We start from the raw sequence: 23729 nt of genomic DNA, 5'->3' as shown, positions 1-23729 counted from the left end.
ATCCTTCCCAGGGCTCTGGCTTTACCATGATAATGACAGTGAAGAAATGCACTTTAACTTGCAGGTAGAGTATGAGAGATGTACGTGTAGAGAGAGAAAGTTGGGGACAATGGAGTTCCACTTTCATTTTATTACCTTTGCAAAGTTGACCACTAAGCTGTCCTATCACCTGGTTTCAGTTGTTGAGTGGAGGGCAGGTATCAAATTCATGTAGATATTGTTCTACATATTATTATCTTTTAAGTTCATGAGTTTTACCTCAGCTTTTTCTCAGCATGATGATTTTGACGTGTCCACTTTGTTGAGTGAATCAGTAGTTATTTTTCATTTCTGAGTAGTATTTCCTTATTCATTCACCTGTGATTACCACTTAACTATTTTACTCTTATTATGGATGTTTTCATTTAAATTCATGAGGAATATTAGTTTATAGTTTTCTTGTAACAGCCTTGTCTAGTTTTAGTGTCAGAGTAATGAATACAAAAATAAGTTGGAGGGTATTCTTTCCTTTTCTGTTTTCTAGAAATGTTTGTGTTGAAATGGTATTTCTTTGAATTTTTGGTGGCATTCATCAGTGAAGCCTTCTGGACTAAGAGCTTCTGTGTTGTAGAACTTTATTTTATTTTATTGATTGATTTTAGAAAGAAAGAGAGGAAAGAACGACATTCAGTGGTTACTTCCCACATGTGCCCTAAGGATCGAACTCGCAACCTTGGCATAACGGGATGATGCTCTAACTAGTTGAACCATCCAGCCAGGGCCTTGTAGAATTTTAATTATAAAATTTCTTCCATAGCTATAAGGCTTATTTAGATTTTCTGTGTCATCTTGAGTCTGTTTTGATCATTTCTTTCAATGAATTTATTCATTTCATCTGAGTTATCAAATTTATTTGTGTAAAGTTGTTTATAGTATTCTCTTATTATTCAGTAGTCTGTAGTATCTGTGGTGATGTCACTTGTCATTCCTGATATTGAAAATTTGTATTTTTTTCTCCTTCTTCCTCTTTCTTCCCCTCTTCTTCCCTCTTTTCCTTCCCCTCTCCCTTTTCTTTTTCCTTCCCTTTCTTCCCTTTCTTGTCTTCCTCCTCCTTCTTTTCTCCATCATTTAGCTAGCAGTTTATTGGTTTTATTGATTTGGTTTTTAAAAAATAAATCTTGGTTTTTATTGATTTTTCTCTGTGGTATTTTCTTTTTCTATTTTATTTATCAAGGCTTTTTAAAATTTTTTCTATCTTTTAGAGAGCAGAGGGAGAGACAGAGAGAGAGAGAAGGGGGGGAGGAGCTGGAAGCATCAACTTCCGTATGTGCCTTGACCAGGCAAACCCAGGGTTTCGAACCGGCGACCTCAGCATTTCCAGGTTGACGCTTTATCCACTGCGCCATATTTTTAGTTTCATAAGGTAGAAGTTTACATAATTGAATTTTGTCCTTCATTTCTGATATAAACATTTTAAGCTGTAAATTTCCCTCTAAGCATTGTGATACATAGGTCCCTTGTCTATAGCGGGGGTTAGGTTCCAGATCCCCCCCCCATAGGCGAAAATCCGCGAAGTAGCAACCTTATATTTATTTTATTATTTATATATATTTAAGGCTTTATAAACCCTCCCCACACTCTTATAAACCTTTCCCACACTGTTACTAACCTTTCCCACACTTATTTTGCCTATTTTACTGCAAAAATAATTAAAATAATAAGTATGTAAAAAACCTATATACCGCTAAATCCCACAATATAGCGAAAAATCCACGATACAAAATTAGATATATATAATTTTTTTCATTAGATATATATAATTTAAAAATCCACGATACAGTGAGACTGCAAAAAGTGAACCACGGTATGAGGGAGGGATGACTGTAGCCATATTACAGAAATTTTTAATATGTTGTATTTTTATATTCAATTAAAAATCTTTTTTTAATTTCCTTTGTCATTTTTTTTATGAGTCATTTAGAATTATGCTATTTAGTTTTCGAATATTTGGTTTTTTTCCAGATACCTTACTGATTTATTTATGTTATGATCTATGAGCATACTTGGTGTGATTTCAATCCTTTTTAAGTTTATTGAGATTTACTTCATGGCTCAGCATACAGTCTGTCTCGGTGGCTGTTTCACGTCATTTGTAAGGAATGTGCCCTGTGTTGTGGCTGGGTGGAGTGCCCCATAAATGTCAGTCAGATTACGTTGATTCATGTGTTTGTGTCTCCTGCTCGGTACTGGTGACTTCCTTCAGCTGCTGAGGGAGGAGCATTGAAACCTATCATTTGTCTAAATTTTGTGTTTTTCTTTCAGTTCTGTCAATTGTTGTTTTATGTACTTTGAAGTCCTAATCAATTAGAGACATTAGAATATGACATAATGTAAATTGTGTCAGATGTTCCCTGCTAGAAATTGTTTGAAAATACTTTTAAAATGCACACACCTTTTAAAAGTATATTCTTCTATATCCCAGCTCTGTTTATAAAATATTCCCTTGGAGAATGTAGGCGTGAAGACCATGTGCTGATTTATCATTGCACTAAATGTTCTGTGACCAAACACATGTCTATTATTTAAGGTGGACACTTAGCCTGTTCCTTTATTGATAATAAAATACAAATCAGGGTCCCTGACAAAGTGGTAAAATAAAAAATAATACATGGTTTGAAGAAATCCAGGTACATAGTAGGTAATGAGATATTGGTTCTCTTTCCTTCTGGAATTAGCAGATATTCACTATGCAAATCAGCCAGGTAGCCCTTTCCATTAGTGTGACTTATTTTAGAAATGTGAGTTGTGACATTTATGTAAGTAAAAAAACGGCCTGAGGGATCTGAGCCAGACTTCCTCTTGGTATTTAAATGTTTGTCCTGGTTCAGGAAAGAAACTTTGTTATTGGGTAAGAGGCCTTGCCTTCATCTAGGGAGGTCAGAGATGCTTAGTTGACTCTTTTTGGAAAAACAATCTGATATATATGTTCTGTTTTGTTCAGATTTGTGTGTAAGTGTGGATTATTCGTATGAGAAGATGCTTCCAAATCTTCCCTGTTAAGCTAATAAATCTCTGCTATTCAGACACATAGTACACAAAGATTTGTAACACAACAAGCTCATCAATGTCTAAAGGTGGTTGTACCTTTAGATACATACAATACCTGACGAAGGGTTCTTAGCCTCTGATAGGAAAGTTTTAAAGTATTTCTGTTTTTTGCCTGACCGGGTGGTGGCGCAGTGGATAGAGTGTCAGACTGGAATGTAGAGGACCCAGGTTTGAGACCCCGAGGTCGCCAGCTTGAGCGCGGGCTCATCTGGTTTGAGCAAAGCTCACCAGCTTGGACCCACGGTCGCTGGCTCGAGCAAGGGGATACTCGGTCTGTTGCAGCCCACCAGTCAAGGCATATGTGAGAAAGCAATCAATGAACAACTAAGGTGTCGCAACGAAAAACTAATGATTGATGCTTCTCATCTCTCTCCGTTCCTGTCTGTCTGTCCCTATCTATTCCTCTCTCTGACTCTGTCACTGTAAAAATAAATGAAGTATTTCTGTTTTTCAAACCAAAAATCAATATATAGAGAGATCTTTTCTTTTTTTTTGTTGTTGCATTTTTCCAAAGCTGGAAACGGGAGGCAGTCAGACAGACTCCCGCATGCGCCCAACCGAGATCCACCCAGCACACCCACCAGGGGGCGATGCTCTGCCCCTCTGGGGCGTCGCTCTGTTGCATACCAGAGCCATCCTAGTGCCTGAGGCAGAGGCCACAGAGCCATCCTCAATGCCCGGGCCATCTTTGCTCCAATGGAGCCTGGCTGCAGGAGGGGAAGAGAGAGACAGAGAGGAAGGAGAAGGGGAGGGGTGGAGAAGCAAATGGGCGCTTCTCCTGTGTGCCCTGGCTGCGAATCGAACCTGGGACTCCTGCATGCCAGGCCGACGCTCTACCACTGAGCCAACCTATAGAGATCTTTTTTAAAAATTAAAGGTAAAAATAGAAGTTAAATATTCCTTATTATACATGTGAAAGGCTGTCATTTTACTGAAATGTGTACGGACTGTATAGGACACTTTGAGCTAAACTGATGCAAATATAGTGCTTGACAAGCCATCCATGAAAACTCCAAATACTTTGTTCTGTGTGATTTGGTATTTTTCTTACATCCATTAAAAAATAGTTGTTTCAAGACTTTTTATGTAGCTTCTTAAAATTGTAGCTCCATCCTGAGTGGTGGAAAAACCTGTGGCAGCTAAGATTCTAGCTGTTAAAAATCTCTTTGATTTGTATTTTCAAGTTCAGGTATATGGTAAACCTCAGTGCAGTCCTATTAGGTATCAAAGTTCAAATGGAGTAATTCCTGTTAAACTATAGTTTACAGACTACAGAGTCACTGCATTCACATTTGATCCCCTCACAGCTGAGAGATCATTACTTTTAGTTTTCTCTGCTGAATACATTTTATAATTGGCAGTAAGTTAAAAAAAATTTAAGAAATATCAAAGGAGCTATGACTGTCTTAACTTTATTTCAGCAAAAAGCATTTGGCAAATAGTTAACCCCTTGGGAATAAAGCAGGAACTGCCCTAACTAGCGATTCAATAGTTTCAGCCATAGAGGACTTGGGATGAGGTTAGAAGCATCTTTGAGGAACAGAAAACTGACTTCTGTCTGCTTAGATGTTTAATTTAGACATGGAACTTTTCCCCGTTGTTCATTGTCGTTTCCCTCCTTCTCTCCCAGGAGTCTCAGCAGATGCTTGGAAGACTTATTCCAGAAAAACAGATACTCAGTGACCAGTTAAAACAAGTTCAGCAAAACAGTTTGCACAGTAGGTGTTTGTTTTTCATTATTTTCCCCCATTTTTATTTTATTTATTTATTTTTAGAAAATTAAATTTAATGGGGTGACATTGATCAATAGGAGTACATAGGTTTCAGGTACACATCTCTATAGCATTTGAACTGTTAAATTGTGTTGTGTGGCCATCACCCCAAATCAGATTACTTTCTGTCACCGTGTATTTGTTCCTCTTTATTCCCTTCCCACTCTCTACTCCCCCTGGTAAACAATTCACTTTTGTCTATGTCCCTGAATCTCAATTTTATACCTCACCTATGTGTGAAATCATACAGTTCTTAGCTTTTTCTCATTGACTTATTTCACTCAGTATAATGTTCTCAAGGTCCATCCATGTCGTAAATGGCAATATGTCATCATTTCCTATGGCTGAATAGTATTCCATTTTATGTATATACTACATCTTCTTTATCCAATTCTGTATCATGAGACACTTTGGTTATTTCCATGTCTTGGCCACTGTGACTAATGCTGTGATGAACATGGGGATGCGTGTTTCTTTGTGTACCAGTGTTTTTGAGTGTTTTGGGTAGATAACCAGTAGAGGGATTGCTGGGCGATATGCTAGTTCTGTTCGTAATTTTTTGAGGAACCACCATACTTTCTTCCATAATGGCTGTATCAGTTTACATTCCCACCAGCAGTGAATGAGGGTTCCTTTTTCACTACAGCCTCTTCAACATTTGTTATTACCTGTCTTGTTGATAACAGTCAATCTAACAGGTGTGAAATAGTATCTCATTGTAGTTTTACATTTCTCTAATAACTAGTGAAAATGCGCATTTTCATATGTCTGTTCGCCAGTTGTATGTCTTCTTGGGAGATGTATATGTTCAGGTCCTCTCCCCATTTTTTAACTGGATTGCTTGCTTGCTTGTTGCTGAGCTTTGTGAGTTCTTTATATACTTTAGATATTAAGTGCTTATCGGAGCTGTTTGCAAATGTCATCTCCCATGTAGTTGGCTGCCTGTTTGTTTTGTTGTTGGTTTCTTTTGCTGTACAGAAGCTTTTTAGTTTGATATAGTCCTATTTATTTATTTTTGCCTTTACTTCCCTTGTCTTTGGGGTCAAATGTTCTCTATAGCCAAGGTCCATAAGTTTAGTACCTATGTTTTCTTCTATGTAATTTATTATTTTAGATCTTATAGTTAGGTCTTTGATCCATTTTGAATTAATTTTTGTGCATGGGGACAAGAGATTGTCAAGTCTCTTTTTTTTAATTTTATTTATTCATTTTAGAGAGGAAGGAGAAGGTAGGGAGGGAGGGAAGGGAAGGAGGGAGGCAGAGAGAGAGGAGAGAGAGAGAGAGAGAGCAGGGGGAGGAGCAGGAAGCATCAACTCCCATATGTGCCTTGACCACGCAATCATGGGGTTTCGAACTAGTGACCTCATCAAGTTTCTTTGTTTTGCTTGTGGCTTTTTCGTTTTCCCAGCACCGCTTATTGAAGAGGCTTTGTTTTCTCCACTGTATGTTTTTGGCTCCTTTGTCAAAGATTATTTATATATATGTGGTTTTATTTCTGGGATCTCGATTCTGTGCCATTGGTCTGTCTGTCTGTTTTTCTGCCTATACCATGCTGTTTTTATTATCATGGTTCTATAGTATAATTTGAAGTGAGGTGGTTTGATACCTCCAGTTTCATTTTTCTCAGGATTTCTTTGGCTACTCAGGGTTTTTTATGGTTTCATACAAACCTGGTGATTTTATTTATTTATATTATTTTAAAACAATATTTCCATTGATGTGAGAGAGGGAGAGAGAAGCATCAACTTGCTGCTCCACTTAGTTGTTTCATTTAGTTGTGCACTCATTGGTTGCTTATGGTTGTGCCCTAACCTGGGGTCGAGCCTGTGACCTTGGCACGCCAGGTAGATGCTTTATCCATTGAGCCACCCAGCCAGGGCCAGTGGGTGTTTATTTTTAAATTTGTCTGCCCTTTTGCTTTTTAATGACAAGAATTTCCATACCTGAAAAGAATATTAAAAACTGTTTTCTTGTTGCCCGTTTGTTTCTATCTTACAATGTTTTTCTGAAATAGGAGACTCACTCCTCACGCTCAAAAGAGCCTTAGAAGCGAAAGAGCTGGCACGCCAGCAGCTCCGAGACCAACTGGATGAAGTGGAGAAAGAAACACGGTCAAAACTGCAGGAGATTGATACTTTTAATAATCAACTGAAGGTAACTGTTCCCTGTGTTCCTCCACATGTGTCCTACCCTCCCATTTTTCTAGCGGACCAGATGATTCACTGATATTTAATCCCAGGCAGAAAAACTCCATGCAGATTGGTCAGCCTTTGTGAAAGCCTTAACAAGTGTGGCACCTAAAAATTATGGCTGAGTGAGTGGCCCTGACGTGACAACTGTCTTTAACCGAGTGACACTTTTTTGCACCTTCATCCTTTTGTGTATTGATGACTATGTCAAGTTGAATTCTAAAAGCAAGGCTCTGAAGGCTTCTTCTTTCTCATGTTCTTTGAAGATGACTAAAAAGGGACTGTTTTCTCTTTTAAAACTAAGAATTTTTCTGCCACTTCTTTTTTTTTTTTTTTTTTTTTTTTTTTGTATTTTTCTGAAGCTGGAAATGGGGAGAGACAGTCAGACAGACTTCCGCATGCACCCGACCGGGATCCACCCGGCACGCCCACCAGGGGGCGACGCTCTGCCCACCAGGGGGCGATGCTCTGCCCCTCCAGGGCATCGCTCTTTTGCGACCAGAGCCACTCTAGCGCCTGGGGCAGAGGCCAAGGAGCCATCCCCAGCGCCCGGGCCATCTTTGCTCCAGTGGAGCCTCGGCTGCGGCTGCGGGAGGGGAAGAGAGAGACAGAGAGGAAGGAGAGGGGGAGGGGTGGAGAAGCAGATGGGCGCTTCTCCTGTGTTTCCTGGCCAGGAATCGAACCCGGGACTTCTGCACACCAGGCCTACTACGCTCTACCACTGAGCAAACCGGCCAGGGCCTATTTTGTTTCTTAATGTTTAGATGTTTTATTGTTTAATGGAGTCCTTGTTCTGTCTCTGTCCAGAAGTGGTATGTGGTTTTGTCACTTTTATACAGTAAGGTTCAGAAAATGCCAGAGCTCATAGGGGAAGGTGTTTATCATTTCTGATGGGGGCTTTCAGTGTAACTGTACAACCTTGTCTCTTTAAGAACGTTCACTCTTATAATAAACCAGCATGCAGGCAGTACCATTCCGCACCAGTGAGCATGCGCTTTAGGTTGAAGTTGATAGTGCAGTTTTTAGTAGTTATGGGGTTTTTTGGGGGGGGGGGTTTGTTTTTTTGTGACAGAGAGAGGGACAGATAGGGACAGGAAGGCAGGAAGGGAGAGAGATGATAAGCATTAATTCTTCATTGTGGCTCCTTAGTCTCCTTAGTTGTTCATTGATGATTGTTTTCTCATATGTGCCTTGACTGAGGGGCTACAGCAGAATGAGTTACCCCTTGCTCAAGCCAGTGACCATGGGGTCATGTTTATGATCCCATGCTCAAGCCGAATGAGCCTGTACTCAAGCCAGCGACCTCGGGGTTTTAAACCTGGGACCTCTGCATCCCAGTCCGTTGCTCTATCCACTGTGCCACCGCCTGGTCTGGCAGTAGTTATGTTTTTACAAGAAATTGATTTTTACGTTTTTTCCCAAATTCTCATTTTCCTTTTCTAACTTACAATACTTCATACTTGATTTTGGTTTAAAAATTTAGTGTTTATAACTAGGAAAAACTAAAACTCCTACAATTTTTTACTAAAAATAGAAAAAAATTAGAAAGCATGTTTGAAATTTTTTAGTTGAACTTTGAAGTGAGATTCTAGGCCAAATTGTCTAGACATCTGAATTTGAGATATTTGTGCCTTTCTTTTTTTTTTTTCCAGGATGAGGGTAATGAACTTTTCTCAATTGTACAATTCCAGGAAAACACTCTTAGGGTAAATTTAAGCCAACTTAGGGATTTTCTTCACTTTGCTCTCATGCTCACAAAGAGTGTGTATGTGCATGCACGCTGTGTGTGTGGTGTGAGTATGGGGTGTGTGGTGTGTGAGTATAGGAAGCACAGCTGTGGGTTCTCCATCTCCAACATGAGCACAAGAAAAATGACTGTATTAACTCTCATTGTGATGTGCCACTATTTCAAGCAAATGGAATATGACATTGCTTGCAAGCTTAAAGTGCATTGTGATATATAGTTTCTTGGAATATAAAATTTTAAGTATTCAGATATCTTTTGAACTTAGGCAATAGTCTAGATTTCTGCCCTAATCTGAAGACTCCTTTTTTTTTCTTTTTTAGAAATTTGACTCTTAAAACAAACTTCACATATTAGACAGAGATACCCTAGTGGATGATTTTTGACAGATGCCTAGATGAGTTATGGATGACATTGGCTATTCAGTTGCTGTTGCCATTGCTAAAGAGAACACCCTTAAAATGTGGTGTGAGTCACTCTTACTGTGTTTCCTTGACTGATGCTGCCTTCAGTATTAGGGTGGCTTCTGCAAAGGCTTCTTTTAGCCCTTTATTCCATGAGCCCTTTTTAAAAATATTCTTATTTTTAAAATAAAAACACTTCTTTCTGTCTTAATTTTTATTTGGGTTTTCCATTATTACTTTAAATTTAAGTTAATCTGGAGAATATAAAAATCACAAGCTAACATAGTTATATTGTTTTGTTATTTTATAGCCCATTTGGAGGGCTTAATGTTATATTGTCTTATGGTTATTCTTTCTGTTATTCCTTTTAAACCTGGTAATACCAGAACAGAAACAGCTAAATTGAAGAATAAAAATATTTATCATTTGAAACAACTTAGAAGCCAATGTAAGGTTTGGTCTCTTGAGTCTCTCTCTCCTGCCTGCTCTTCTTGGTCGTGGCCATATTGGAGAACACGAAGTGGTCTGTGTCTGACCTGAGGGCATACTTCATTAGCAGCTCTACTTTCCTGTAAGAAGTACGGGGCAGGAGAGCTGCACACTGACCCCTGGGACCCTCCTCTGCCCCTGCCACAGCGGGGCCTGCACAGCCCCCACCAGAGACGCGGACCTTCCTCTTGCCTCCAGGAGTGCACGTGGCCACTTGGACACATCTGATTCAGTGGTGGCAGTTTGCTATCTACTGAACCTTCCTCTTCTGAGAGGAAACCAGAATGTAGAAAAGAAATTAAGATTTGGCAGTTTATTTTTTATTCATGGAAATTGCTTACCTAGAAAAGAAAGTGTAATTCATTCATTATTGACCCATATCTGACACTGGATAAATAGCTTATGGAGTGAAACCTTTGAAATTAATTGACCAGAACATTAAACTGTGTTCAGTGGCTGCTCCATAAATGAGGATGAAACTTAGCGAAGACCAGTTCTCGTGTTTCCTTGGTGCAGAACTGTTTGCAGCAAGCAAGCCATTTACTTATTTTCATGCACATTCAAAGTCATGTTTAGTACATTCTGTCATTTTTCTCCTTTTTTAAAAAGAATACAGTCCAATTTAGTCCTTTCTACCTTGTTCAGATTCATTTTTCTGAGTCTCTCTCTTTTATTCAGTTCAGGAAGAATTACACTCCTGCGTCCTCATCCAAAAATCCACAGCCAATGATGGACATTCTCAAGTCATTAGTTAAAGAGGAAAAAAATTAATTTGCATTCAGTTAATCTGTATTTGTTTCATATAGGCAGCAGCATGTTGAAGATATAAAGCATACTTGCAGGCCCTGGCCGGTTGGCTCAGCGGTAGAGCGTCGGCCTAGCATGCGGAGGACCCGGGTTCGATTCCCGGCCAGGGCACATAGGAGAAGCGCCCATTTGCTTCTCCACCCCTCCGCCGCGCCTTCCTCTCTGTCTCTCTCTTCCCCTCCCGCAGCCAAGGCTCCATTGGAGCAAAGATGGCCCGGGCGCTGGGGATGGCTCTGTGGCCTCTGCCCCAGGCGCTAGAGTGGCTCTGGTCGCAACATGGCGACGCCCAGGATGGGCAGAGCGTCGCCCCCTGGTGGGCAGAGCGTCGCCCCCTGGTGGGCGTGCCGGGTGGATCCCGGTCGGGTGCATGCGGGAGTCTGTCTGGCTGTCTCTCCCTGTTTCCAGCTTCAGAAAAATGCAAAAAAAAAAAAAAAAAAAAAAAAAAAAAGGCATACTTGCAGTTATGGTCAGTTGTTCATTGGCTCCAGATTCAGGCTGTGGGACATGAGGCCTCCAGAGCCTTGGACCTTTTTGTTTCTATCACATCTCGAGAAATTTAGGGCTCATTCTTTTAAGAAAAAGGCTACTTTAGGTGCATTTTAATAGACATGTACCTTATAGGTGTGATATTTTTATATTCTAGAAATGATCCCAAGATATAAATGTCTTTGTTTTTCTAATTTATCACCCCAGATCAAGAATTACTTGAGAAAAGAAGCAGGAATCTTACTGTAGCAAATAAACTTTGCTTTCATAAGTCTGTAGAAAAGGGAAGAGAGGGGAGAAGGGGAGGAGTAGCAGCCTGAGACACTGATGCGGCTGGTCAGCCTGAGCTTCCTGATTGGCAGCCTTTGTATTTATGTTGGTTTTTCCACAGAGAGTAAATTTTAGCTTTTAGGTGATTAGATAAAATATTCAACCAGTGATTTACCAGAAATAATTTATTTTGTTAATAATTATTACTATCATGAATTAATACTTCTTAAAATAGTTTTAGCCTGACCTGTGGTGGCACAGTGGATAAAGTGTTGACGTAGAATGCTGAGGTTGTCGCTGGTTCAAAACCCTGGGCTTGCCTGGTCAAGGCACATGTGGGAGTTGATGCTTCCTACTCCTTTCCCCCCTTATCTCTCTCTCTCTCTCTCTCTCTGTCCCTCCCTCCCCCTCTCTTCCTCTCTCCTCACTAAAATAAATAAATAAAAATTAAAAACAAAATTAAAATAAAAGTTTTTGTTCAGTGGATCAAATTTGTTTACCATGGTCTTCTGCTTTTACAAGAATTAATAATTATCTATGGCTTTCTCTTTTCACCTAATTTTACAAAAAAGTCAAAACTCTCAACATATTTTGGAGGATCTGTGTGTTTAAAGGGCACAGAGTAATTTTTTTAAGTGAGAGGAAGGGGAATAAAGAGACAAACTCTCACATGTACCCCACCAGGATCCACATAGCAACCCATATCTAAGGCTGATGCTCTGTCCATTTGGGATCACTTGCAACCAAGCTATTTTTAGCACCCGAGGCAGAGGCTCCATGGAGTCATGCTCAGTGCCTGAGGCTGACGTGCTCGAATCAGTTAAGCCATGGCTGTGGGAAGAGAAGATAGAGAAAAGGAGAGAAGGAAAAAGGGAAGGGGGTGAAGCAGATGGTCGCCTCTCCTGTGTGCCCTGACTGGGGATCAAACTCAGGACTTCCACAGCCAGGTTGATGCTCGACCACTGAGCCAACTGGCAGGGCCCACAGTCATTTTGATAATTGTTGTGTTTTTTTTTACAGAGATTACCTATTACAGATTCAAAATTATACTTCTAACAGGTATCAAATAACATTACCAATAGGGACTTTTTGGACAGTAGTTCCTGACTTCACCTTGCCCTTGGCAATGTTTCTAGTTTCCATAGCAGTTTTTCTTAGCATTGACAACCTAATGTAGTTTAATATCTTAACCAGGGGTCCCCAAACTTTTTACACAGGGGGCCAGCCAGTTCACTGTTCCTCAGGCCATTGGAGGGCCGGACTATAAAAAAAAACTATGAACAAATCCCTATGCACACTGCACATATCTTATTTTAAAGTAAAAAAACAAAATGGGAACAAATACAATATTTAAAATAAAGAACAAGTAAATTTAAATCAACAAACTGACCAGTATTTCAATTGGAACTCTGCTCCTCTCACTGACCACCAATGAAAGAGGTGCCCCTTCCGGAAGTGCAGCGGGGGCTGGATAAATGGCCTCCGGGGGCCACATGCACCCCTCTGGCCATAGTTTGGGGACCCCTGATCTTAACTATCTAGAGCAGTGACATGAACTACAGCTTATTGTTTTCCAGGCTTCATTGAAATAAATAAAGAGACTCTGGCACAGAGTAGCCGTTGTGTTTCATAGGGAAGGTCAAGTCCTCATTGGTACCTGTGTAGTGTCTATGCAGGGCCAGTCCTGATGGGAAAGGCGTTTCCAGCTGAGCATTTCTTTCTTCCAGTTAGTGGCCATGGAGTAGGCCGCGTGCAAGTGCCTGTCTGTTCTTCTGGGCTGTGCCACCCACTTAGACTCCTTCCTGAAGGTCTCCGTTGCTGCCCAGGCATGCAAAGCTTTCTCAGGCTGAGATGATGAGCTGTCTCCAGCTCTGCTTCCATTTCCCCTCACAGAGGAGTGCTCAGTGTCTAAGTGTTGACCATGACATGCTAAACTTCTTTGTACAACTTAATCATGATTAGTTATTATTAATCATCACGAATGAGTGACTCTTTCCTGCTGACAGATCATGTGTGTGATGGTGGAAGCTCCTAATTACAAGCTGCATAAAGTACTGTATACTGTAGTTTTGTCTTTATAACAAGCATCACATATCCTTGAATTTGCCACTTGGCTACAGAAATTTGAAAGCGACCACTCAGTGATTATTTTTGTCCACATGCGTATTTCCATCATATAGGAAACAGTACTATATATAGTCAGTAAACTATTGCAAAAATGGACAGTATTCTATTTCTTAGCAAAATTTGAATATTTAGGACGAATTCAGAATTTTATTCTTTCATATGCTTGGGAAATCCAGGCTTCCTAAATTAGACACAAGAGGCTATTAGAAACATAAATTCTGCCTGTAGTTATACCAAACCTAGTTATACCCTGCCCCCAGGGCCTGAGCTGTTGAAATGAGAGTTCTAGTCACTGTGAACGAGCTGGAACCAGGATCTAGGCTTCACAGGGTTACAGTGCTCCTGGTACCGATGCTGGCTCTGTGGCAGCATGGTCTCTGGGGGCGGGGGTTGCAGGCTCAGTGTTTAGCAACCAGGGGTCAAGCAAAGAGCTGGAGAAATACACTGCTCACAAAAATTAGGAGATATCTCAAAATGAATATAAAGCGATAAAAAAAAAGCATTTGATTTTTTTAAAATTAAACAAGAACATCAGAAAAGCAAATGACAAGTCAAAGTTATTCAATTATGCAAATGAGATACAAACTCAGTTATCGTGATTGAGTAGCAAGTGACCTATTGGTGGGGGATGAACAGAAGCATGTCAAACTGGACGAGTGCCACACATTGACTGTTCAGTAGGGTGTATGCCACCGAAGATGCCAAAACACAGACAGCAATAGGGCATGGACAGGGTCAGATTGTCCAGCAGTTCTTGTGAGATCATCTGCTACTCTTGCTCCAGGGCAACTTCCAGCTCAAGAAGTGTTATGGGAGGAATTGGACCGTTTGCCAGACATCTTCCCAGTGCATCCCAAGCATGTTCAATGGGATTCAGATCTGGAGAATGTGAAGGCCAGTCCATGTGTTTGATTCCTGCCTCCTGAAGCATGTTGTTGACGAGATGTGCACAGTGGGGCCTTGCATTATCGTCCGTGAAAAGAAAGTTGTTTCCAACTGCTCCAAGCATAGGGTACCACTATAGGGTGTAGGAGCTCATCTCGATATCTGACAGCAGTCAGTGATCCATTTCTGATGATGTAGAGGTTGGTACAACGACCAGAGCTGATGCCAGTCCACACCATGATTCCCCCACCACTGAAGGGGTCCCTTTCTCGCATGACACGTGAATTCTTTCATGTTCCTTGTTCATGCCAGATCAGTACACATTGATTGTCAAGCTGCAGACTGAACCATGACTCATCGGAGGACTGTTGACCACTCATCACGGGTCTAATGACAGTGCTCATCAGCCCACCTTCTACAGGGTCTATGGTGTTCCGCAGATAATGGAATGTATACCATTGGTCAGCGGGCATGCAGTCCAACATGATGGAGCTGGTTTCATATGGTCTGGGTGCATATCCGTCATCTAGTGGCAGCAAGAAACTGTCCCCATAGCTCTCTTGCATTGCTATACCTGTTCTTGCCGATAAGGTCAAGTAGCAGTCATTTCTTGCTGTTGTGGCAGATGGGCGATCCTGCCCTTGTCTTTTTCATACTGTGCCAGTCTCTTGAAAGTGATTCCACAGTCTGCTAATCATGCTTTGGGATGTTCCAAGTGCTGTTGCCACTGTCCTCTGTGTTTGACCGGCTTCAAGACGTCCTGTCGCTCTCCAGGCTTCACATTTGGCAAACCGTTTGCAAGGGTATTGCAAGGGCTGGGAAATTGCAGAATGTGCACTTTCAAGATCAGGGAACGAGCAGATACTCCAGGACTTTCAGCCTTTTGTATAGTGCATTTTCACCAATGAAATAAAAGTTGGTTTGTACCTCATTTGCATAATCCTACAACTTTTTTTTTACTTGTTTGTTTTTCTGATGTTCTTGTTTAATAAAAAAAATCAAATGCTTCTTTTTTTATCACTTCATATTCATTTTTGAAATACCCCTAATTTTTGTGAGCACGACTACATGTGAGGTCGAGGGTATGCATGCGAGGGGCAACAGTGAAGGAAGGAAGAGGTACAGAAAGAGGAGGTGCAGAGACAGCAGGAGAGTCAGCCCAGGGTCAGCTCACAGAGTCGCTGTCTCATGGCAGAGGGACGGGTGGCTATGTTGTTGTTTGCTGTCTTATTTGTTCAAGATGAAATTTTATTTTTACCTGTATGATCATTTTGAAAAGACCTCTTCTGCACAGAAATAACAAGTTCTCTAACTCTCATTCAATGTACTTGTGATTGTAGAAACTTCACACAGATCCCTTGAATGTGGAGAAATAATATGTTAGAGTCTGTGCCATACCAGTAGACTTGTTTGGTTGGTTGGTTGAGTATTTTAGTTATAGTGTGGGTTGTTTGGGTTTTTTGTTCTTTAAAGTATAAAAAATATTTAACAAAAGGTGATTTGGGAAAGGGGAAAGTCAAAACTCAATCTATTGAAAAAATGTTTTCTTCTTTATTCTCTTGTTAACCAAACCTCTGACAGTTGGCATCCTTTAGAATGACACGTGTGCATTTATTTATTTGAAAGAGAGAGAGAGAGGGACAGACAGGGAGAGAGATGAGAAGCATCAACTCATACTTGTGACATCTTAGTTTTACATTGATTGCTTTCTCATACGTGCCTTAATGGGAATGGGGGACTCCAGCTAATCCAGTGACCATGGGACCATCCCAGCCTGTGAGCCTGCGCTCAAACTGGTGGCCTCAAGGTTTCGAGCCTGGGTCCTTAGCGTCCCAGGCCGACACTGGATCCACTGTACCACCACCTGGTCAGGCACAAACTAATGTTTATGAAAAGAACTCCCACCCTATTGTTCAGGTGGATGCTTCTTTATATTTCAAGTCATATCACTTCACATAGCACATCAATTTGTGAACATCTCTAAACCCAAATGGAGAAGCGTACAGTGTTTAAATCCAATGATTCTGGGCCCTGGCTGGTTGGCTCAGTGGTAGAGCGTCGGCCTGGCGTGCAGAAGTCCCAGGTTCGATTCCCAGCCAGGGCACACAGGAGAAGCGCCTATCTGCTTCTCCACCCCTCCCCCTCTCCTTCCTCTCTGTCTCTCTCTTCCCCTCCCGCAGCGAGGCTCCATTGGAGCAAAGATGGCCCGGGCGCTGGGGATGGCTCCTTGGCCTCTGCCCCAGGCGCTAGAGTGACTCTGGTTGCAACAGAGCGATGCCCCAAATGAGCAGAGCATCGCCCCCTGGTGGGCAGAGCATCACCCCCTGGTGGGCGTGCGGGGTGGATCTCGGTTGGGCGCATGCGGGAGTCTGTCTGACTGTCTCTTCCCGTTTCCAGCTTCAGAAAAATACAAAAAAATAAAAAATAAAATAAATCCAATGATTCTGTGCCCATTGGCTGGCCATGGCACACCTGTGTCTCTAGTATACCTGAAAGTCTTATCTCAGGGCAAAGAGTTGGGTCTTCTTGAGTGTTTAATTTTTCAAGCATACTGCTTTAGAAATACTTTGTTCACTAGAGATGTCCAAAGATGTTTTGTGATGATAATACCTTAGTTCTTTATGGGAAATAGGCGACTTTTCCTCCTTGCTTGAAAGAATAATGTTAAATGCAAGCTGATGCATTGCCTTTTCATTTATCTTAATGCAAGATGTAATCTCTATTTGCCAATTATTTTCTTATTGTGGTTTATAATCTGTGTTTGCTCAAAGACCCTTTGAGAATCAGAGCCTTCTCTGCAAGAAGAGTACCCAAACCCCGGTTTTGCATGCAGTTCATTCGTGTTCGTGGGGCCAACACTTACTCATTGACCCTGGTTGAGAAACTCTGCTGTATCTTAGAACTCTAGTTATTATAGGTGATAAAAATTTTATGTTAATTTATATATACTACACATTTTATAGTTTTATTTTTTCCATACATTTGTTTGTAACACGTAGCTAAAATCTCTTGAAGCATGTTCAGTAATTTTTTGTTTATTAAAAAAGGTATTATACCTTATTAGGAGACACTATTAAATTATTGCACACTGTATCTAGTGTAAAACATATACCCTTAACTAGAACTCATAGAAGAAAATCAACAAAGTTGTACACTCAATACCATACTAGAGAATTGTCCAGCCAAGAAATAAGTGGTTGTACTGTTACTGATTTTAGGAAAACAGTTAGTTTTTGGAAGATCCACAAGTGAGATACTATGTTCTGATTCTTAATAATTTCTTATTAGTTCTTTTTGTTTTTTTAGAGAAATAACTGTGACACGATTTAATAGAATTTGCTGGATCACTTTAATAAGGTTGACCACCAGGAAAAGTCAATAGAATTTGCGTGAAGTTTTTTCTGAGCGACTTCTTCCAATAGTTCTCATTTCCAAAGTAAAGAATTTAATGACACCAGATTTGTCACCTTAAAAATGTTTTCCCTGGGCCTGACCTGTGCTGGCACAGTGGATAAAGTGTCAACCGGGAACACGGAGGTCACTGGTTCAAAACACCAGGCTTGCCTGGTGAAGGCACATATGGGAGTTGGTGCTTCCTATTCCTCCCCCTTCTCTCTCTCTCTCTCTCTCTCTCTCTCTCTCTCTCTCACTCCTCTCTCTCTAAAAATGAATAAATAAAATATCAAAAAATTGTTTTTCCTAAAAGAAGTAAAAGGGCACTTTTAAATAACTGTCATTGTACTTTAGTTTTTTAAACAGTATTGAAAAACGATGAAAGAATAGGGCAGCCCTCTGCTCCGCATATCAAAGGACCCTGGTGTTCTGTAAGGTCCTTGTCAGGCATAGGGAGAGAGGTCATTAACTGGTTTTTAGTACACATTCCTTCATTCTATAGATTGCCTTCTCATAAGTTCAACTTTCTTTTTTTTTATTAAGTGAGAGGTGAAGAGGCAGAGAGACAGACTCCAACATGAGCCCTGACCAGGATCCATCCTGCAAACCCCCTACCAGGCGATGCTCTGCCCATTTGGGGTTACTGCTCTGTTGCTCAGCAACCAAGCTATTTTTGGCACCTGAGGCAAGACCATGGAGCTGTCCTTAGCACTCAGGGCCAACTTTGCTTGAACCATTCAAGCCATGGCTATAGGAGGGGAAAGGAGAGTGGAGAAGCAGATGGTCGCTTCTCCTCTGTGTTCTCACTGGGAATCGAACCTGGGACTTCTACGTGTGGGACCAATGCTCTAGTGCTGAGCCAACTGGCCAGGGCCAAGCTCAACTTCTTAAAAAAGTTATCAACTTAAGAATTATAAATTTTCTCCATAATTTTGGTTCATGCCATCTTAAACTTCGAAGTCCAAGAAAAGAGAAGATCAAGAATGCCTGCCTGTTTTGCAGCATCTTGACTGTCCTACAACTGATTGTATCTCCCTTAATGAAGGAACTGATAGAAAAACTTCACAGTCAAATCTGCATCATAAGATGCCAGATCCGTCTGTTACCTTATTTAACATCTGCTGTTCTATGGCTTCTGCAAGCTCCATTTTTTTGGACATACTTGAAGCCGCAACTTATTTAGACAGTTCCAAAGATAAGTTCAGCCTGTCATATAACGCTGCTATACTAAAACATAAATGCGCTTTAAAACTTTTAAAATATCTTCCCTCATGTATTTAATACACTTAAAAAATTTTTTAAACTATCTCATTAGGGTGATCTTTTTTCCGTAGATTCTTGAAATTCACTTCTTATTGCTTTTCATTTTATAGTGCCTCCTAACACATTACTAGCTTTTCTGCCGAATAGCTTGACTTTGTATCTTGTAATTATTGACCTATAAATCAGCATCCATTTACTAGAGACCTGTATGGAAAGATATGTAGTGTAATTCTTTGGTAAAATGAAAAATCTGCATTTGTGCCTACCCACTGTCTACCTGGTGCCTTGTGCGTCTTTGCCAGTGACCACGCTAATGGACAGTGCTTGTGCAGTACCTGTTGTTAAATATTTTGAATATTACCTACCTAAAAATATATTTGTTTTAGATAAAGTAACTTTTCTTTTTTAACACACAATTGGGTTCCTGAACATCAAACTAAAATGTCCTCTCCTGTCCTTTCTTACTCCTTTGTATTGAATTTCAGCTCAGTTACCTTGCTTACTGGTTATACCTTTTTGGTTTATTCCTGCAATAAGAATAAAGCCCCAAACTAAAAAGATACTGACATAAAGAATAATTTTTTTGGTAATGAAACATTGTCTAAGGATTTAACTGATCTTAAAGCTAAAAAGAAAACTTGCCAATCAGCTCTCTGACTCAGCCTTTGGCCACGTCAGGAACCTGGGGCAGGAATCCAGGTTTCTTTGTTCCCAATTCAGTACTTTCTAATTATAGTCTATTTTGGTAAAATATTCTTTATATTTAAATTTTTTCTTACAATTGAGGGTGAAATTTTAAAATAGGAAATAAAGGAAATCTTTGTATTTATTTATTTTATTTTATTTAAGTGAGAGGAGGGGAGATAGTGCATACACCTTGACTAGGATCCACCCAGAAATCCCTATCTTGAGCTGATGCTCAAATCAACTGAGCTATTTTTAGCACCTAAGTCTGACAGACTCAGACCAACCGAGCTATCCTCAGCTCTCAAGGCTGACTCTCAAACCAGTTGAGCCACTGGCTGCAGAAGGAGAAGGGGAAGAGGGAGGGGGAGAGAAGCAGATAGGTTACTTCTCCTTTGTGGTTTAACCAGGAATCAAATATGGGATGTCCATACCCCAGGCCGACACTCTATTCACTGAGCCAGCCAGCCAGGGCCTAAAGTGAATCTTTTCATTACTTCTTATGTTCCTTTTTTAAAAAATTATTTTTATTTATTTATTCATTTTAGAGAAGAGAGACAGAGAGAGAGAGAGAGAGAGAGAAAGAGAGAGAGAGAGAGAGAGAGAGAGAGAGAAGGGGGGAGGAGCAGGAAGCATCAACTCCCATATGTGCCTTGACCAGGCAAGCCCAGGGTTTTGAACCGGTGACTTCAGCGTTCCAGGTCAACGCTTTATCCACTGTGTCACCACAGGTCAGGCTCTTATGTTCCTTTTTAAGGACGTTTGCCATTGGGCTGAGGGCAGAGCAGGCACCTGTCTGCAGGTGTATTTGTGGATCCTTTCTCAAGACAGAGTTGATGCAGTGTCTCTCTGCTGCTGCCTTCCCTTTTATGGAGAGACACTCATTTGAGCCATGGGTCAGATTACATCATCAACAGGAATTGGACCATTTTATCTATTTGTCTCTGAAATACCAAACATTAATCACATTTTAAATTTGTTATTCAAGAATACTATATATTTATACTTGACCCCAGATTTCTATGAAAAGCAGTACTGCTGAATTTTTTAAAACATGGTGAAATTTTAAATTCCACTCTTGGCTTTTTTTTTTTTTTAAAGATTTTATTTATTCATTATAGAGAGGGAAGAGAGAGAGATTGAGAGAGAGAAGGAGGGAGGAGCAGGAAGCATCAACTCCCATATGTGCCTTGACCAGGCAAGCCCAGGGTTTTGAACCGGCAACCTCAGCATTTCCAGGTTGACGCTTATCCACTGCGCCACCACAGGTCAGGCCCACTCTTGGCTTTTGATGCCCCCTCCCTAGCTACACTCCAATCCTAATTACAGTTCATAATTTGGAAGTCATGTACCCAGGGCTACTGCCATAGGGAGCAGTCCTCCAATTTGTGCCTTACAAAGTTGCCTCTTCCTGCTGCATCCTGCTTGGATAGTCCCAGTCTCATCTGTGGGGTTGCTCACTAAAGCCCCTTCTCTTCCCCTCTCTCTGGTGCCTCCCTCCCTCCCTCCGTCTCTCCCTTCCTCTAATCCCTGTTTCCCCCTAACCTCCTAATCTCCAGTGAAACTTTTTCTTGTATTTTATTCATCCCTTTTAGGCTCTCTCAAAGTCTCTCATAGTATATATAAAAAAATGCCTGTATATGTGTTCTAACTTGCTCTTAAGAACAGTCTAGCTAATAAAAGGTTAGCCTAATACTCAGGGCAATTCTCTGGGAATAAGTGCATGTTAACACTGATCTTCTATAGATACTTCCTCTACCCTTGCCCAATATCTGAATGAATCTAAATTGGGAACTTAAGGCAGGAAGAAGCCTGCCCATGTGGGCGTGCTGGTGAGGGAAGCAAGAGCAGACAGGCAGGCCTAGCACTTAAATCTCACCATGTAGACCCTTGGGCTGCCCTGTGGGCACTGACCCTGGTTAGCCAGACCAAGAAGTCAACTAGAAATCCACTTTTGGCCCAGCTAGATACTTTAGCTGATCGGATTATTGTTGACACAGTAAGAGGAGTTCTGGTGACTAAACCTGATAGTGACCATTTGGTTCCTGTGGAATCCAGGTTTTTCCCCTCAACTGGCATTCCTTTGTTTTTCATATTGTGGGGTGTTTAAACTTCTGACTTGAATATTTGAAGTATGGTAAAATGCATTGTATTTTCTGTAGCTTATGAAGGAAATTCCTGTTATTTCTGGAGCTAATATCAAATTGGGACCCAATGTGGTGATCATAAAATTACAGCTTTTTACTTTCCCCCTGACTGCTGGTCCAGTGTGGGGCAGCTGACAGCTTCACACGTGGTTTTTTTAGGAGGAGGTGCTTTGAAAGGTGACTGGAAGAATAACGCCCTGGGTGAGGAGAGTGGAGGTCATGGAGCAGGGCAGCACAGCCTAAGGAGGGAGGCTTTAATGGACAGTATGTGAAGAGGTGTGTGTACTTCAGAGCCAGTAGAGCTCGTGTTGATTCATTATCAGCAAGAGCCCAAAGTTTTATTCATGATCTTCAGCATGTCTTACAACCGGTGAAGTCCCGTTATTATTGCGAGTCTGGAGGGTGGAGCTTCTCTAGCTCCCTTCACAGCAAGTGCCTTGCGGCGGGCGCCTCCTGGAGAATGGCAGCATGGGTGGCTCACTCCAGTGTCATCTTGATCAGCTTTTGGAGATCTGTCTTGTCAAAGTGGAGAGCGATGTTAGTTTTCCAAGTTAACGTTTTTCAGATATGAAATGTTATTGACTAGGCTTCTGCACTGTGAAATACTGCATGCTCAGGGGCAGGGGCAACGCCTGTCACCTTGCGCATTACCCATTCTTGATTATTTATAGGAACTAAGAGAAATCCATAGTAAGCAGCAACTCCAGAAACAGAAGTTCGTAGAGGCTGAACGACTGAAACAGAAAGAACAGGAGCGAAGGGTCATCGAATTAGAAAAACAAAAAGAAGAAGCCCAAAGGTGAGTCTTCCCAGTGGGCCATGGATCATCCAGCAGGACCTGGGAGTGTTCACTGTTCTCTCTGCCTGGCTCTCCAAGGGCTTCCCGCACCAGGAATAGCCTTCAGCCTGTGTTTGTGCACGTGTGTGTAAATCTTTGCAGATAGAGGTACCCTGAAGTTTTTGGTTGGTTCCCAAAACTCTCCTAAGTTACTACTACGTAGATATATGGAGTACAGGGAGACTGAGACACTTGGTATGCTCGTTTGCATGCCAATGACCAGAATACTTTTCTAGTCCACAGCCTTTTAATAACAGTGTCGGCTAGCTGGAGTGCCGGGTTCACCACACAGGGTCTCTGCGGGAGGACCAACATTCCCACTTCTTTCTTCCTTTTTTCGGCTGCCCATTAAACTGAGTACAAAAGAGCATTTGCTACAGCTGCTTAGGATACAGGCACATTTTTGTTTGTTTTTGTTTGAATATTTGTATTTGGGGTTTTTATTTGTAACTTCCCGCAGTAAATTGTAGACACTTTTTTTAACTTCTGGTGTGTCTGTTTTGTCATTGGCCGTTTTGTCATTGGATAGTATACCAAGAAACAAAAATAGCAAGTACTCCAAATGATATAGTATAAATTATAAAGATTGATTGAAATCAGACTGAAAAAATGAAGAAGCAGATAGTTGAGGCAAGTCGTTGTTGACATTAGTGGGCTGGGCCCGATTAAACCTCTGGATAGGTGATGGATATATGCAGCATTTGAGTCAGGTGCTTTGGGGCTTCTTTTCATGCCAGTGAGTAGGTGGGTAGAATCTTAAACCAATTTAGAGGACAGTTCTATGGTTTCCTTGGGGATAGGAGTAGGATCATGTACCAAGTATTAATTCCTTGGATGAGTTGATTAACTCTTAATTCCCTCCGCTTCTTATCTCCAGAGTTTACAAAGTGCCTTTATTATAGCATGCCAAACTGAACTTTGACATTCCCACAGTGTAGAAATGAACAAAAAATATCATAATGCAGAAAGGTTACATTTTCTGCTTGCAGTTATATGATAAATAGTTTCCAAAATATAACTTGAGAAATTACATGGTTATACACTATAGATGATGACTGACCTTTCTGGTAGAGTGTTAAGCTAATTTTATTGTATTTTTTGTTGTTGTTATGAATAACAACCACACTATGGCTCCAAAATAAAT

At 41.0% G+C, this 23729-nt stretch overlaps 1 protein-coding gene across 7 annotated transcripts in view; it reads left to right on the top strand.

The window, feature by feature from the left end:
* The window catches only part of ITSN1 (intersectin 1), a 234736-nt gene that overhangs the window by 128585 nt on the left and 82422 nt on the right, over positions 1–23729 (top strand). For all 7 annotated transcript variants that reach the window (XM_066259466.1, XM_066259465.1, XM_066259461.1 and 4 more), the window contains 3 exons: positions 4718–4805; positions 6874–7013; positions 22419–22546. In XM_066259466.1, the coding sequence (XP_066115563.1) occupies positions 4718–4805; positions 6874–7013; positions 22419–22546 (356 nt within the window). The remainder of the gene's footprint in view (positions 1–4717; positions 4806–6873; positions 7014–22418; positions 22547–23729) is intronic.

Source organism: Saccopteryx bilineata, chromosome 2, assembly GCF_036850765.1.
Source record: "Saccopteryx bilineata isolate mSacBil1 chromosome 2, mSacBil1_pri_phased_curated, whole genome shotgun sequence".
Taxonomy (NCBI): Eukaryota; Metazoa; Chordata; class Mammalia; order Chiroptera; family Emballonuridae; genus Saccopteryx; species Saccopteryx bilineata.
The sequence above is the reverse complement of the archived record's forward strand: the minus strand, read 5'-3'. Positions and strand labels throughout refer to the sequence as shown.